This window comes from Pseudopodoces humilis, chromosome 4 (assembly GCF_049639895.1).
Source record: "Pseudopodoces humilis isolate 2021_Gansu_Grassland_sample_001 chromosome 4, ASM4963989v1, whole genome shotgun sequence".
Lineage (NCBI taxonomy): Eukaryota > Metazoa > Chordata > Aves > Passeriformes > Paridae > Pseudopodoces > Pseudopodoces humilis.
Genome location: NC_142203.1, coordinates 24,764,963 through 24,782,739, shown reverse-complemented (window position 1 = coordinate 24,782,739; position 17,777 = coordinate 24,764,963). Strand labels below are relative to the sequence as shown.

Below are 17,777 nucleotides of genomic sequence, written 5' to 3'. Positions count from 1 at the left end.
AAGACTTTTATAGAAATAATAACTAATTTAAAATCCCATGCCTGGGATGTTTGATGTTTGGATGATAAAATGTTTTTAAAATGTAAAATGCACAGAGGCGGATGTAGCTTTTAAATGGTTTAATAGGTTGTTAATTCTCAGAGCTAGCTAGCTATTGGTTTTTTCTCCATAACATAGCCAAAAAAACCTCCTCTCCCTAGAAGAACTAATAAAAGACTATTATAGAAATAATACCTAATTTAAAATCCCACTGTGACAGGCCAAGTGAATAGCCATACCTACTTAGTTACTCGGTGATTGAAGTAATGGTGTTTGTGGTTTTGGTGGTGTTTATTTATCTGCTTAGTTGGGTTTGTTTGCTTGTTTGTTTTGGGGGGGGTGTGTGTGTGTCTGTATGTGTGCGCGTTTAAGTGAGTATAATCCTGATGTGTCACCAGTTTAAAGGTATTTTAAAATTACCATGACAGTTTTTTTGGTTTTTTTTTTGCTGTTTTGTTAAAGTGGTCAACTTTAGCAGCTAGAAGGGGAATAAATGAGATGCATATAAGCCACTCTTCCCTGCCAGTGCTACACCCACTACACCCTTAAAAACTTTTCCTGATTCATGCATAAATTATACAAACAGATGTTATATAAAGCAACACAAAAAAATTTAGAAATAAGCTGGTAAAACACAGAGAACCCTTCCCTTCTGAAGTGCATATGGTGATGTGAATTTAGTAATTAATATACCGAGTTTTCTGCTCTTTTTCTCTTTTAAATCAAAAAACATGGGAGAATAGGAAAATTATGATGCCCAAAGCCCCAAAAGAAATCAGTGGAACCAACAGATTCTGGAGGAAAAAAAAATCCAGAGCTTTGGAAGCATTCTTTCACCCTGGATCATGATTCATCTCTTTAGCCAATTAGATAGAGATGGAAAGAAAATTCCAAAATGAACAAGATACACTTTCATGATTCAGTAGCACATACCAAAGTTTTTCCATAGAGCTTGTGCATGTCTTTTAAAGAAATATTCCTAACCTTTCTAATAGATGTAGATATGTTTTGGAGGAAATCTGATTTATTTTAAATACACTATTGTTTCTCTCTGTTATTAATAAGGGACTAAATAAATCATTCTCTGCCAGTATAATACCTAGGGAAAACTCTCACTTGCACACTACATTGCATGTAAGTATCACATTAAATAATGCAACACTTGTTACAATACATTATTTTAATAACATTTCTGAGGAATTATTCTGAAGGTACACTTCTCCTTTCTCCTGGAAATCCAGTATCTTACTGTCATCAAATAAACAAAAAGTGAACTCTGAACCCCCATTAATTATAAACCTAAATAAAATTATCTATCTTTAAACTTAAGGATGGCATGATTTACAGTTATAATGGATTAATGAAAAATAACAACAATTCGTGCTGGTTACTCAAAATTTTAACACGAAAAGAGGTATCCTCTTCTTGTTAATTCTGTCATAACATCAGAAAAGCCAAGCACCATGAATGTAATTACTTGGGAAACAAGCCTGCAGTAGCAGCTGAAATTACAATTTCAACATAGGCTGTTAGAACAAAAATTGTGGAAAAACCCTGAAGATTGTCGAATGCAGAGAAGAAAAAATGAGAAACAACAATTCTATTTTACAGGTGAAAAACTTCAGCACTTGTTTTTCAGGACAGAGTGAGATACAGAGGTGGTCTCCTGAAGTTACCGTGTACGATGCGTACTTTTAAAAGCTTTGTACACATTTCAGTACTGAGCAACCATGACTCTTAACTGGTGACAGAAAATACTGGAAGGGCTACAATGACTATGGTGAGAGGTGACCATTAGGTTTTTAAAAACCCCAAAAATTCCCAATCCGATTCTGTAAAAATCTTTTCCATCTGGTGTAATATGGGGAGAGTTAATGTTACCAGCTGGACATTGTCTTTTTCAGATGGCTGAGATGGACACTATCCCTAATTGACTTACCCCAAGAGGAAGAGTTCAGTCAAGCAAGGTTTGCTTCCTCACTGAAGGCTAACCAGCAGAATCATTCTCCAGGTCCCTCCCCATCAAGCTGCACTGTGAAATATACTCTTAGCAGAGAAGAATCACAGATAGGACAGTTCATAGAGCATGGACTTTGCTCAACTTCAAATACTAATTTACTGGAGCAATGCACACCAAAGTCTTACAATTAGTTAAGCAGATAAGACTTAAAATTTTGAAGAGATGGAAGAAAAAGAGCACCACTTTGGCATATGGCTCAAAGAAAACAATGTAAATTATAGATATAAGTGCATCTGCTGGCATTCATTCAGCGCTGCTGCTATATTTCAAAATTAAACTTAATTTTATAGAACTGTACTCTACTGGTCTAGGTCAGTAGTCAATTAAAGGACATCCCTCTACAGGACTAATGCAATATTTAGGTAAGCCAGCATCATCATCAATTAACAGGCTGACTTTTTTTTCCACCATAATCTGAATGCCAAGCTTATCCACACCAGCTTCAATGGACTTGGTCCTAGTGGGTGGGAGTATTGGAAAAGACTTTTCCTCAATGAACTATGAGTCAAGAATTTCCTAGGGAACCTTCATTAAGTTTTGGCATTGAAACAAATACCAAAAAAATCAGCCTAAAAAGGTGAGACAAGCAATGAAACTTGTATTAGAATAACACAGAATTCAGGTTGAACTCTAGGCATCCAAGAAACAGGTTGCACATGAGAACAAAAATCTGCCCCTGCAGCACAGCCTGCTAGGAGAGACAGCTGCCACAGCTTTTCGTTTTTTAAAGGGGGGTGGGAGGAAGAAAGAGAGACCATTTTGGCAGCTTGAATAACCCTCTTTATCCCACAACCATAAATGTACAGCACATCAGTTCAAGTCAGAACTGCCTGAGAATCAGTACAGCAGCACATCAACGAGAAAAAAAAATCACACTGTGAATAGTCACAATAGGGACAGCTCTAGATGTTGCTTTATGTAGCTCTTCTTGTCTTGCTAAAAATGGAGTATCAATAGCAGTTGCTAAATCAGCAGGTGTTTCCCGTAGCAAAAGTGAATTTTGCAGTTTAGACAAGACAAACCAGACATGAATCAAATTATCTTATGAACAAAGTATACATCAAACTGCTCAGGATTCTGCTGGCTGTACTTTTCACGCTGTAAGTCATACCATCCTGTATTCTTAACCTAGCCAAAATTCTGGCTGAAGCCAACAGGAGTTGGGAATAATTTAAAAGGACTGCACACACCCCTTCCTACAGAAGCTGCACATCCACAGTGAAGAAAAATAACCATAATTTGCTACTTTTTACTGGCACTATTACAAGATATCTATAAATATGGCTTAATTTACTTAATAGCTCACCTGGGACTTGTACTCTTTGGACAGCTAGGAAAACTAATATAAAAACAAGGTATCAGTTGTCAAAACCAGTATCTGTATATAATATTAAAAATTTCTGAAAACTTATTTTGGCAGAGGCTACAGCAGGGCAGCAAATGGACTGGCATTCAAACATAAAATGAAGATAAATCAATAAAAAACACTCAATACTGAGTGGTCAGAAATGCTTGCAATGAATACACTTAAATGAACACAATTTCAGGTGTAACTTCTGTGACATAAAAACTGTGATCTAATGACATGAAATAACTTTCATTTCTTGGGGGAAAAAAAGAGAGTCGCACACTATAATAGATACTGACGCATATATACAACTTCTTTGGGTTCCAGAGGCTGCTGAGATCAGAAAACGTAATTGTGAAATTGAAATAAATCCCTGCCAGATAGGCAAAACCTCTGCAAAACACTTACACAGCATGAATACAAATTGACATACCAGAGCTATGAGACAATGCTAGAATCAGAGAATATCATTACAACGTCGAACTGTTAATCACCACTCATAATAAAACAACATGTTTATTTCGCTGGTAAAATCACAACTGGGGGACTATGCTCTATCTCTTATAACAGCAGGCTGGTACTTGTACCTAACATACATCTGGGACCTGACAGGCTGTTCATCTTAAGATAAAAACCTAACTTCAGTAGGATGGCTGCTCTTTACAGCTAATGATTAATGTTATCAGGAACTCAAACACTGGTATACGCACAATAGCTGCCGGCCTGATCACCTCAGTAATAATGTCAATAACTTTTTCGAAAGAGACACCAGTGTTTTGGAAGTTTACACTGCAGTGGTCCTCAGCAGAGGCCAAATAAAAGAAGAAATAAAATATTTAAAACTCATGAACTCGCTTTGCTGTTGCAGAGGAATCCAAAAGCAGAAATACTTGGAACAAAGATACGAGGGATTTTCTGTTCAAAAAGGGGAGTCCAGGAAAATTTGAGACCTCCATGAAAAACACGTGCTGATTAAAAACCAATTACGTCACAGGTTTCTCAGGATCCCGCTGACCCCCTCCACACACCCCTCCATCCCCACAAGCGGGCCGCCCCCAGGGAGGGCAGCGGAGCCCCCCGGCCCCGGCCTGCGGATATCGGGGGGCTGCGCTCACACACCCGGCTTTCCGAGCTCGCCCCCGCTCCGGCCGGCAGCTCCGCGCCTCCCCCCGCCCGGGCTGTGCACGCCGGGGCTGGCAAGGGCACAAATGTCCCCCTTCGGCATCCCCTCTTTCCTCCTGGCCTCTTCCCCTCCGCGCATCTGCATTCTCCTTTCCTCTCCTGCTCTCTCCCGCCCCGCGATTCCATCTTCCCTCCTCGCTTTTCCCGTGCCCCTCCTCGCACCTCTACCGACACCCCCTTACCTCCCCGGCCTCGCCCTGCCTGCCCCCCTCTCCCGCCCGCAACCCGCCGAGGGCCGGCTCGCCGGAGCCGCAGCCACCGCCGCCTCCCTTCCCTCTTCCCTCCGCACTGGGAGCCGCGCTCACACACACAGACAGACACACAGACAGACACACAGACAGACACACAGACACACACACAGACACACACACAGACACACACAGGCAGACAGACGGGCAGACTGACGCCGCGCGGACACACGCGCATCCTGGCACTCGGAAGTACCTTATCCAAGAGCGCTCCCGCTCCGCCGGCTCGCAGCGTGCGCTGCCACCTCCGCGCGCAGCCCCGGCACGTCGGGTCCCCCTTCCTCCTCCTCCTCTTCCTCCTCCTCTTCCTCCTCCCCCACTTCCCTCCCCGCCCGCCCCCTTCGCCGACGCCGAAAGAGGGGGGCAAAGCCACCGCCCGCCTCGTCCCGCCCCGCCTGGTCCCGTCGCGCCCGTCCCGTCCCGCGGGGCGAAGCGCTCGGTGCGGAGGCTCCGCCGCCGCCCCCGCGGCCCCCGCCCTGCCGCGCTCGGGTTACCCTCCGCCTGCCAGCCTCTCCTGTTACGATGCCCGCGGCGGGCCGGAGGGGAGGGGGCCGGGACCGGGGGGGCCGAGGCCCGTCGAGAAGGAAAGGAACGCGGCCCCGCAGCTCGCCTCCGGCGAGTGCACAGAGTAGGAGCTGCACTCCGCCGCCAGCTCCGGGGATTTTCCAAGCCGCGGGTTTTGGGCTGTTTTCTTTTTGACTGGTTTTGGTTTGATTGGTTTTCTTTATTGGTGTGGTTTGGCGCTTTTTTTTTTTTTTTTTTTTTTTTTTTTTTTTTTTTTTCCCTTAATAGGTACTACTACTGTCCTGGGCTTCTTCAACGTTGCCTTGAACCCAAATATTCTTGAAAGGATTCAAAGGAAATTGATCTGCTATCCTTCCTGTGAAATAGCTTTGACTTTTGTTTCAATACAAACTTAATTTTCCCCTCAGCTCCTGTGCTGGAGATGAGGAACAACTAACCCTTTCTTTCAGCTGGAGATGGGGAACAATTAACTCTCTCTTAGACCTGCTCATGAGTTTGTAGATCTCCACTGTAATCTCTGTACATCATTACATTTCCTGGCTGAAGAGCTCTAGGTTTCTCTCATGGGGACCTTTGTCCACAGACTGTTCTGTACCTCTTACCATCCTTGATGCGCTCTTGAGCATGACCCTGATCTAATAGATCTAAATTTAGTTGAAGAAATACACAGGATTTCAGATGTGATCAAATCATGGATTCATACAGTGGCACAATGATGTTTTTTCTTGACTATACTTAGTGAGGAACTTTTGAGCACAGGAGGTGATGTTTCTATGGCCTGTCATAACCCTGAGATTTTACTCATGCCACCTCAGAGCCCACCATTTTTAATGACTATTTGTCCATGTGTATCATTTTACATTCACCTATATTGGATTTCTGATATTGAACATCCAGTCTCATAATGTCCAGGTATAATTCTTCACAATCTGTCCTCTTATTACCGCCAAACAAATGTATTTTGATGAACTTTGCTATTTGGCTCCATTCCCAGGTAAGGCATGAGTATGTTGAACAGCACACATTGCAACATTGGCCATTGCAGAACTCTACCTCCCAGCTACCATCCAGAACCTCCCACCATTGTGAAGACTGATGATTTATTCTTGCACTTTGAATTTTATCTTCTAAGCAATTACTGAGCTATACCAGGGCTTTCCCTCTTGTTGTTTTCTCAGCTTAGTCTCCTTAAAAGCCTTTGTCAAGAACCTTTTAGACACCCTGAAATGGAAATTAGATCATCCTTATCCACATTTTTGTTGACCTTTCCAGGGACCTCCAAAAGGTTTGTTTAAGGCAGGACTTTACAGCAGCAATGTTGACTCTTCTCAGATAGATTGCATTAAGTGTCCTTTAGTTCTAACCTGATTAGCATCCCTGTATTTGGACAGTACAGGCATGAGGTTTGCAAACCTGTAGCTCTCCAGTCTGTATTAAAGTTTAGTGTCACGTTTTCCTCCCTCCACTCTTCAGTTGCCGATCTTTTAAATGGGAAGTTACATGCTGCTATTGATAATTCAGCTGCTGCAGTCTCTGTTGAGAACTCAAGGACACAGATGCTCACACAGAAGCATGGTTGCTACCTGAACACTGTATGATAATGGAAAGGGTTTATAATAAAATCTCATGATTATAAGGAAACTGAGGCGTACATATGTAAGTGCAGACCTATAAGCAGGTGCTATTAATGTAAGTACGAAGCCATACTAATAATGAGCTACACATGGCCACAATCCTCTTTGTAAATATATGTGTCTGAAAGCACACAAGATCATGGCAAAGACAAAACCCCATCAAGGTCTTTGACCCAGGGAAGTGTCTGCCACTCTCCCTACTGGCAGCTGTCTGTTTTCTTTTTTTCAGACTTTGCTGTAAATTCTCTGGACAAAGGATAGGCTTTCTAATGAACATTTTTTACTTGCCACTAGCATGGGCCACAGGAAGGAGGAAGAGAGATGAGAGCAGGGGTGTTTCAGCTGCACCACCTGGGAATGTCCTCAGGAATGCCTGCAATGCAGTTATCTGCCCAAAGACAGGACTCCTAGCCTTTGTCCTTCTAGGATAAGGTACTAGAGCCACAGTGCATCCTCATTCAGCCTAAATGCAGAAAGCAGGCAGGGAGCCAAGGAAAGCTGCACCTGTGCATGGACATGGGTTGCTGATCCTGCCCTGCAGGCATAAAAGTCTGTACCCCCATAGACTGGCATGCCACCATCCAAATGGCAATATGGGGTTATGGAGGAAAGAGGAAAGGGAGCATGGGGATTTCAGCCTTTTTGTGTGTTTCACAGGTCTGACCACTCTTTATTTGGTTTTCAGGAACTTCAGCTGCTAGAAACAGAATAAGGCAGTTATTGGATGAGAGGAAGGGAAATAAATTAGTGGGTTTTGCTTGTGGAAACCTTCAGAACCATGCAGAAAGGTCCGCTCCAGGCCTCAGAATCAAAATTAAAATAAGCACTATCAAGTATCATACTTTCTAAAAGCTCCAAGTTTTGCGGACTGGCAGTACTGGACTGTGGCAAAAAATCTGTGGAAACTAATGATGTTACACTGTCAAAGGGAGAATTTCAGAGCTCCTCTTCCCGGGTTCACACCCCTCTGTCTTATTGTTCCAACAATTACCTTCTGCCCCTTTCTTGCTTTCTAAACTCATACAAGATTGGACTGATGTGTGTGCCTGCAGCACAGATTTTCTTCCATTAGGTAAAGCAATATCACAAATGAGGCTGATGCAGTTTGTTAATGCTCTGTAACTTTTTTACATCAATACAGAGAGGTTCAGGAAGGGGGAAGGAGCAATTAATCTTTTCCAGAGTACAGTCTTCCCTTATTTTTGCTGTAACGTTAAAATACCTTTACTTAAATAATGAATTGCAAGATCAGTTGTTGTTGTTCTAAAAACTCTGAAAGGGGGAAGAATAGAAAGATAGCTGCATTAACCAAATATTTGTCAAGAAAAATAGTTATTTTTAATGCTCACATGACAGTTCTTCACTTGTCATTCTATTTCAAGCCTGCTTTATGTGCTTATGAAATGAAAAGCTATTATCCCCAGTATCACCTCATTCCTCCTCTAATGACTGCCCAATTTACATCTCAAGACTGTACTGAACATGTTGGAAAAACTGACAAAAACAGATCCTGAGATTAATGTGGAGTCTTGGAGAACATCAAGGAACTGCAACTGTGTATCTGAACTTCTGCTTGCAGGGGACTGCAAAATTGAGGATGATTTTCTACATCTGCAGCCTGTGGACACGAGGACTAGTGCCACTGAAGTCAGTGGTAATGGCAGATGCTCAGCATCTCTGACAACCGGGCCATGTGCTTATGTGAGACCTTGTTATTATACAAAAAGGCTCTTATTCCTGCTCTTTTTATCTCTGCCATATAGACTGACCTAGTTTGCAATCTGCCTCTGTACAGATGTGTGCTCTTCCATGGGCAGAAAGAGGATGGAACCATTGCCAACAAAGAGTGCCTGGAGTTAGAAAGGGGAAGAGACAAAAGGCAGCTCAGGATGGGGAGATAAAGAGAAGGAAATGAAAGACAAAGATGTTTGGAGGAGAGGAGAGAGAAACAGGGAGATGAAAGAGTGAAGCTGTATCAGTATCTGCTGCTCCTGCTTTATTCACGAGACAGGAGTTATTCAGAGTTTTAGCTTTGGGACCCTGTCAGTATAGGGGAGCCTGGTTTCAGTGAGGCAGATTTTTTGTATTGTTATGCAGTGAACCTTCAAATGGAGAATGATTCTAAGAGGATATACCTCTTCCTATTAGACATTTTTTGAGGTTGCTATTTACAGCCCAGCAGACTATTCATGTTCTCTATGAACTCTAAAAGACGCTGAGAGCGACGCAGAATAAAGAAAGGAAGGAAAATACTGTGGTAATGATGCCGAGTATGCCAGGCACTTTTACAGCATTTATTAAATGAAATGCAGTCCTGAAAGGTGATGCTTGATATAGTAGCCTCCACACTGAATTCTACTGAATATGAAAAATGAGTTTTGCTTAGGATGCAGATTTTTAAATGTCTTAGACTGGCTGTCAGAAATTTTGTGATAAGTTTTCCTTTTGTTGTGGTTCTGGTTATTTCTCTGACTGCAAAAAAAACATGGACATGAGCTGGATGAGGGAATGCACCAGCTGTAATAATGTGTGTGAGATGAAAATGGTACTTCAGTGTATTCTCTGTATTCTCTGCATTTATAAAGCTAATGAATGCAGAAATCCACCAGCCAGTTAGCAGAAGAGCTGTAGGAAGTTTGGAGGTCATATTCATAAATGCTTTATATTCAGTGCAGGGATGAAATGCTGTGAATTACAGAGGCAGGGAGCTGCTGGTAGAGAACTGACTGGAGATCCCTTTTCTATTCTGTCATTGCTATTGACTTGTGATGTGACTGAAGGTGAGCTACTTTCCCTTATTTGTCTATATGAGTTGTTGAGTTTTGGGGGATGGGGACTGCTGGTTAGTGAGAGTTGGCAAAACGTGATAGGACCTCAGCCGTGGTTAGGCAGTTCACATAGAAAAAGTTCATACATAGAATGAACTTAAAAATTCCTTTCTGAAATTATTCACTGGACATATAGGCTCATTTACACACATCTGTTATGTGGTAGAGGAGCTTGGCAAGATCTCTATTAGCCACTCACTACATGAGTAATCTCATTGGTTTAGATGTGACTCCTTGAGTGAGTAATGTTTTAGTACTGGCTCCATAAACTGTCTGAGTCACCATCAGCTTACAAACTACGTGTGCAACCCTGCAAGCACTTACCACACAGTAGTGTGTTTTACTGCAAGCAATTCTGTCACAGGAGTAATGCACAGTAGTAACTGTTTCTATCATCTACACCCACGTGAAGAAGTTAGTCTGTTCTGCAGTTGAAAAACGAGCCAAGTTTCACTGGCATCGTATTCTTTCTGATTCACAGGAACTGTTAGTTTCCCTTCACAAGAAATCCAAAGTAGTATTCAGTTTCCCTTCAGAAGAAATCCAAGGTAGAATTCGGTACCTGTGGTATTGTAAGGAAAAAAACTATTTTATTGCAGCTTTCGGAAATGCCACTGCATAACCAACTTATGGATCTCCCTCCTTGCAGAAAATGCAGTCATTGCAAATCTGAAGCTGTAAATTTTTGCTTAAAGTTCTTTACAGTCTTGCTGCAGCTAATGTTTCTGCTTTGATTCCTCCTGCCTTATCTTTGTCTCATTGTACCCTCTTCCACAATAGCCCCTGTTTCTTTCCCCTACTGTGAGCTTTGTGGCTCCTTTCAGTCTGCTCCTTTTCCTCAGGGTTGAAAACAAAATCCCATTCAGTAGTATCCCTCTTTTATTCTACAAACCCCGTCTTTCACATCTGCTTCATCAATAACACCAACATAAGGCAGTCCTCAAAGATGTCTTGCCATGTCCAGCTTGCCTGATTGAGCCTAATCATCCTCAGGCCAGTAAGTGTATCTCTATGTATTTTTGCAATTACTGTCTCCATAGGAAGAGCCATATAAATATAACACTACTTGTTAGCACAGCATTACATATTCTACATTTATATCAACAGGTGGGCATAATAAACATGGATTGCAGTACTTCAATGATTATGTAGAGTTGCATATTTTTCCTGCAACAGAAGAGGCATAGCAAAAAAGATTTAAAGAGCAGCCATTATTTTAGAAATAGGGAACCTCTGTAACTCTTCTATACAATACTTGAATAGCATATTCTCACAAAAAAACATTTGTTTGTGAACTAAAAAGCCTGATCCAAAGCCCAGTGGAGACTCTTCCAATGCATTCAATAAGTTTTGGATTAAGTCCTTCCTGAGGAACAGATGCAGGCTTTTATTCACTACCAGTGGAACAATAAAAGCAACAAGACAAAGAATAAAGTTGTCTGCAGAGAATAAAGCAGTGTTGTTCTGCAACAGCTTAAATACATTAGGCTCTATAGTTAAAAGAAAGTACTATAGAGCTGGTCAAATTGTTTGTGTAGGCAATTCACAAAATTCACTGTAGTCCAGAAATATCTAAGTATCTACACATAAACAGCCATACAGAGTGTATTTCACTGATTATTCAACTTTGTAGTATCTGCAAAAACAGAGTTATAAATGTAAGCATAAATTCCAGTAGTTCAAGTGAAGATAACACAGAAATAATTTGTTGCCATTAATGATCAAAACTGAGACAGAAGAAGGAGCTGGAAGTTTTTTTTTTATGCCATAGCTCTTAGAGGGATCTGAAGTGTTTACTGGGATGTGGATTTGAGACAGGGTTTCCTTTAGTAAGTTTATCTCATTCAGCATAATGATTTCTTATCTGGCCCATGATATCCAAATGCAAGCAATAATGGGTGCTGATGTGCAGAGACCTCTCCTGCCCCTGCAGGAAAAACTGGGACCAGGAAACCCCAGGAAAAAGAGTCTGATAAGGGAGATAAGCAATTGTGGGAGACACAGGAGAGCAGACTAAAGTAAAAGTGACAGCATACAAGAGGAACAATTAGCAGAAATTGAGTTTTAGCAGAAACTAAGTGGGGTGGGAACCTGGAGCAGAGAAAAAATATGTAGAGAATGTAATCAGAGGCTTTCAATAGGCCTGTGTAGATCTCTTGAAGAAATCTAGTGATAGAGTGAAAAGTATGTTTTTGAGACACCTGCATTGACTTATATAGAAAGTAGAAACTGGAAAAGAAGCCTGATTAGAATCGATTGCAAGACTTTCATAATGAATATGTGGAGTGAGACAAGGTAGATTTTGAAACAACTGAGGAACTGTTAATGGAGCAAGGAAGCATGATGAGCAGAAAAGGACATTAAACAAAACTTTAACCAGGAAAGGAAAAAGAGAATCAAAAGCTGTCAACTAATACTACACTAAGCTACTTTTATGTTATTATTAAAAATAATAACATTTAAACTTTACCTCCTCCAGGTTTTTTACAGTGTTCCTAGCCTTTTCAGCTCACAAGTAGTGGCCTCCAAAACAGGTCAGTTTTCTTAAATTCTGTACATCTAATTTCTAGGCAAAGCCAGCACAGTAGTTACTTCTGTTCCAAACATGAACTAAATGCAGAAAGGCACATTTTGTCATGACATCTTTTCCTGAAGCATTACCGCAGATGTGCTCTGACAATAATGAAAAAGAGAAATCCCTCTGCCTTTGCTTTTACTGCTACATGGAACTACTGTAAGCCTGCAGTGACTGAAACCCCTACTACACAGTACATCAGGACCCTCTTCCCATACTCCTAACATTTTCACCTTTATGTTGCTATAGTTTGTGAATGGTCCTGCAAATTCTTTCAATCTTCCGAGTTTTGCACATTGAAGTGCTAATCTTCAGCAGTTAATCTGCCTTCTCAACACATTTTACCAGGCCCTCACAAGAGAAAGGCTGGATGCTTATTCCTTCTAGTACTATTGAAACGGTGTTAAATGCCTCCAGCTGGAATGTGTCGTCTGCTGCAGCGTGGATGGCAACACGAGAAGTGACTGAGAAAACCAAGACTACCTAAAGGTTCTCAGAAAGTCAGAGACAAGTGGGTAATATTTTAAAGAAATGGTTAATGGTTTCAAAGAAGAAATTTGTCTCATGACTAGAAATATATTTTTTCCCCTTAAATAACAGTAACACAGTTTCCTAAAAATGTATCCTTTTCTTGAATTAGGAAGGGAACAGGCCCAATGACCAAACCTATGGCCAAGTGAAGGACTGGCTGTCCCTGCAATAAGCTGAGGTCTTAGCTTGACTGTGTTTTCTGATCATCAGAAGTGCTATCAGGCAAAGTGAAGCTATAATAAGACGATACAAGAACCTGATAATAGGTCTGCTGATTAAATATACACAGTATGTGGTATGGAAATACATCTCTGCGCTACAAAACTGATGCACATTTTAATGTCTAACTCACTGTTGGAGCAGGCAGTCGTATTTGTCTTTGGATATGGAGGTAGGGGGACATTTTTTACACAGGTGCACAGCTTGAAAGTGTTGTTACTCAGAGAGTTTCCATGCAGAGTCACAAAAATAAAATTACAGTGCCAGGGGACAAACATATGTTTGATCGCTTTGAATGACTGACAAATCTCTGGTTTCCCTGACCAATGTTGCCTGCCTCCATAATGATACAAAGATGCACTCGAGAGCAGTGAGCAGAAGTAACTGGAAACGAACTCTTAGCTGTGTTCTGTGGCATGCAGTTCACTAATCCAGATGAATCCTCCTCTCCATCACCCTGCCCAGCTCTGCTGACTTCAGCATGAGGTAAGCTTTGGACAGGACCAGGGATGGACAGTGCAGCCTGGGAAAGACGAGAGCAGGCAGGAGCCAGCTGGGGAAAGCATCAGCTGCAGGAAATAAACTATTTTGCTCTTTAAAGTTGGCTGGTAACTTTCCTTGGTGTTTTGCTGCCCACTGTCTCTGAACTTCAGCAGTAACCAGCAGTGATCATGGTGGGCATAGCAGCGAGATATATCTGAAACTTAAGAGTCAGGAAGAAGGGGATATAAGCCCATGCAGGCTTACACATCGAAATATGTCCAGGGATTTTTGCTCCCTGGCCTTGCAATCTTCAGATACTTTTACTATGAAGAAAAAGCATTTCCATTATAAACCGATCCAGAGTGCTGAAAATATCAAAACCTCTGCCATCTTGCGTTTTCTGGAAAGTCTTCATCCACAACACATTTATGGCAGTAGGACAAAAGGGAGCCTGAGGGGAAGGGGCATATCCTAGATCCGCTTGAATTGTTTGTTTTTAAGCAGCTGTACAGTAAAATTAATTATTTTTTTCCATAAATTTATGGACTCAGGTTCTTTGGTGATAAAATATTTTATAACACCAATGAAAAAGAAAATGAATGTTCTATATTTCTGATAAAATATGACACCAAAATATTAGCACTGCAAGACAAATTCAGCCTACTGCTGATCTTTTTCATGGTCCTAGAGGCTTTGTTGAAATTAGAAGTTGTTCACCAAGAAAATTTCTCAATCTTCTGTACAGTAGTATTACAGAAAAAACCAGATGTTGTACATGTACATCTTCTTCCTTGTTACCAGTTAGCAGCAACAATGGTGGAAATATAAAGACGATCAGATGCATTTTATGCTGCTTCCACACACATACACTTTCTAAGCAAAAGCTGCAAGAATGGCTCAGTAATGAAGTACAGGGTATTCTGAACCTGCACTCTAAAGAGAGCTGCAGGCATAACAGGATGTGTTTTAAATGCAGCAATGAAGACGCAGCATTTTGCTATTTAGAAATGAAGGAAGTAACATAACAAACCCTCCAAGATTGCTCACAAACTTGGGCTTGTTCAACAATAGGTCCAGTTTGGCTAGTTCAGAGCATGTTACATGGAATTGCTCTTAGGGAGGACTACAAATCCCCCCTCTGGTGAGGGAGAGTGTTTCAAGTTTACTAGCACTAGTTTACTGATCCATATCCTGTCTTCACTGATTATGTATGTCATTATGTGTTTGATATAAGAATTTTCTACAGTTTTTTGTTAGTTACACTAATTACCATTGACTTGAACCATGCAGCCAATAGCACAATCAGGACCTAAGTGTAGATTGTTGCTTCTTTGTTAATAGTTCATTATAGGGAAGGGAACTTTATGATGGCCCAGGCCTCCCCTTGGAGTGAGTTTGTTGTTGAAAATAAAAGAGATATGAGTATTTTTCTTTCCTGTTTCTATTAATTGAAAATATTATTGAAACTATACTGCAACTAGGTCTGCATAGATTATTTTTAGAGTTAATCTAGAACTGATAGTTTTTTTATGTGAAAATAGCATTGCCCACTTGACATTTTAACAATAGAAAGGACAATAATTTTGGATATCTCTCTCAGCAAACCTGGAAGAGTTTATGGCTATCTGCTCCATATGATCTTTTCCTCAAACACCAGAATTGTCCTTTTCACAAATTGTTAGCGCTTCATTGAAGAAAATTTTAGCTCTTTATCATTTTCTATGACTAAATTAATCTTTTTTCCATGTACATAAGGATACTCTCATGGACTTTATTGACTTTCCTGTGCTGGCATTTTGCTGATTCTGCTCACGCTGCATTAGTGGCAACACTGAGTCAGCCTCCCATTTGCAAAATTATGTCATTAAACCTCTTCCTTCAGCAGGGGGTTTTTATTAAAAAAATGACAACTCCTTTTCAAAACCAGGGAGGAAACAATGCTAAGTCATATTTTATTCTGTCTGATGTCACACTCCCTAGCATTTGAGGTACTGTGCTATTAAAACAAATTGCATTCCACAGTCATTGAACATTTTCCCTCCTCTTCCTTAAGTATGACCTTAACTTAAGCTAGAGAATGTTACGGGCTGATTAAACTCCATCTGAGAGCTTTCCCAGTGGCCCCAGAGGTCCTGCTTGTGACAGTAGAGCTGCCACGAAGTGACACTACATTGAGCAGAGCACTGATAGCAACCAGGGTACAATGTCTGGGAATGCCTGCGCAAGTCCATGCTACAGCTCCAGTCAGAATAATTTAAATATCTGATTTAACCACAACATGAAGAGGTTTCATTTTGACTTCTTTGCACTATCAATTTGGACCTTAGTTTTACTGCTCGTGTTATAAATTTTTTCCCTAATGAAAAGTAGTTTCTTATTGACTGGTTTCTCTGAGGATGTGTTGATTTGATGCTTTATATAGATTTAACCTTACATTTGGTCATTGTTTTTGATACCCAGGAGTGTGAAATTCTGTGTTATGTTGTCCATTCTAAATTGTTAACTACATGTAGTCAGATTTGTATTTGTTATTAGTAGATCTCTTTTGTTTTGGTATTTTAAAAACTCATCTTGTTCCAGCACCATTTGGATTTTATCAGCACTGTAGAAAACAAGAAAATAAAGCCTGTAGGAAATCTGGATTTTGAGAAAATTATTTTTTTAGCAAGTAAAAGAAAGAAGTAAATATTGTAAGAAAAATCAAAATGTGTTTTGTGTTTACATTTTCCTCATTCAGAAAAAGAAGTTATGTAGATGCTGGCTTGAGCTTATTATTCACCATGGCATTTAATATCTTAAAGGTAGCTGATGTGAGCTTCTCATCATCTCATCATCATCTGGTCTGTTTTCACTCACAGACCAGAAAAAGACATAAATTTGCTGCATTTTATTTTTAAATGCTTCTCTAAAGAAATTTAACTAACTGTAATTAAAAAATCTCAAACAAATCTACTTTTATAGCAGATGTATGAAATATGCTTCATCAGTCTCATATGAACCTATTTAAGAGCCTAGATTGCTGTTTAATTTAATTTTAAAAGTGTGAAAGATTAAAATAAAATTAGGCATTAATGTGGCCTGTGTATACTCAAGTTTGCCTCTTTATAAATGTCTAGTCTATGGTGCAAAATTCTTGGAGACACCTCTAGTTTTTTAACATGGCTGGTTTTGGCTTCAGACAAAAACTTCTTCATCAATGTCGAACTATGACTATGAATATCTTGGCCCTGCAGGAATTCACTTGCCCATTCACTGCCTTTCCACTCTTTATCTTACTGACAATTTCATTTGCTGCTGTTAAAAACACATGGCTGCACATGATCACAGTGAGTATGACAAAGAAAAAGGAGCGTTCCTGTCACGGCCTTTCCAGCAAAACAGCCTTTCCACGTGCCACCCCACTACACCAGGCTACCTGCTGAGTGCAGTGCTTCTCAGACACTTGCCCTCCTCATGCTGACAAGCTGCTCACAAGAAGCTGCCCAGCAGCTGAAAGGAGGTGGGGTAGCAGTATTTGCAGGGGAGCCTGAGAAGAAGAGAATAGGACATGCAAGGGGAAGATGTGTGGGAGACAGACTGACAGTGAGGAAGGATAGAGCATTGGTTTGACACCATCTTCCATGAACTGCCAGGATTATTTAACCAAACTTTTCAAGCTATTCACTTTTGTTGAAAGTTCTCCTTATCCTAGCCATTGCGCTGGACTTGTAGATATTTAGAAAGAGGCCCTGCGGAAGCCAGGTGAATACAGTTTACACCACTGACATCTGCTGTGCTAAACTACTCCCAGCTTGACAGCCTCCTTGTAGTTGAATATGCGATGCACTCCACTGAGTGTAGGGTCCATCAAGAATTATGTTTGAGCACAGTGCAGGTCCCTGTGCCTCCCACAAGGACACTATGAGAGGAGACTTACCCCTGCACCCTCCTTGGCTTCAGAACTTTCACAGGAGCATGGTCCCGATGGGTCCCTCAGCAGCATAGCCAATCCTCCCGCACCTACAAAACCAAAGACATTTATTGCCCATGGGAGAATACGCATGGCTGAGAGGTTGCTTTGCTTTGATTGGATCCATTTCTACTCACAACACTCTGTAACCAGCCTGGTGTTTTGTCAGTGTTGTTAAAGAACGTAGAAAGGCTAC

At 41.0% G+C, this 17,777-nt stretch overlaps 1 protein-coding gene across 3 annotated transcripts in view; it reads right to left on the bottom strand.

Annotated features, from left to right (window-relative positions):
* PALM2AKAP2 (PALM2 and AKAP2 fusion) overlaps positions 1–17,777 on the bottom strand; it is a 267,992-nt gene that overhangs the window by 89,414 nt on the left and 160,801 nt on the right. For 2 of the 3 annotated variants that reach the window (XM_005530774.3, XM_088054333.1), the window contains one exon: positions 17,549–17,631. In XM_005530774.3, coding sequence (XP_005530831.2) covers positions 17,549–17,631 — 83 coding nt within the window. Of the gene's footprint in view, positions 1–5,033; positions 5,115–17,548; positions 17,632–17,777 lie in introns of those variants that run through there. The other variant, XM_014259517.2, reaches the window with a different exon arrangement.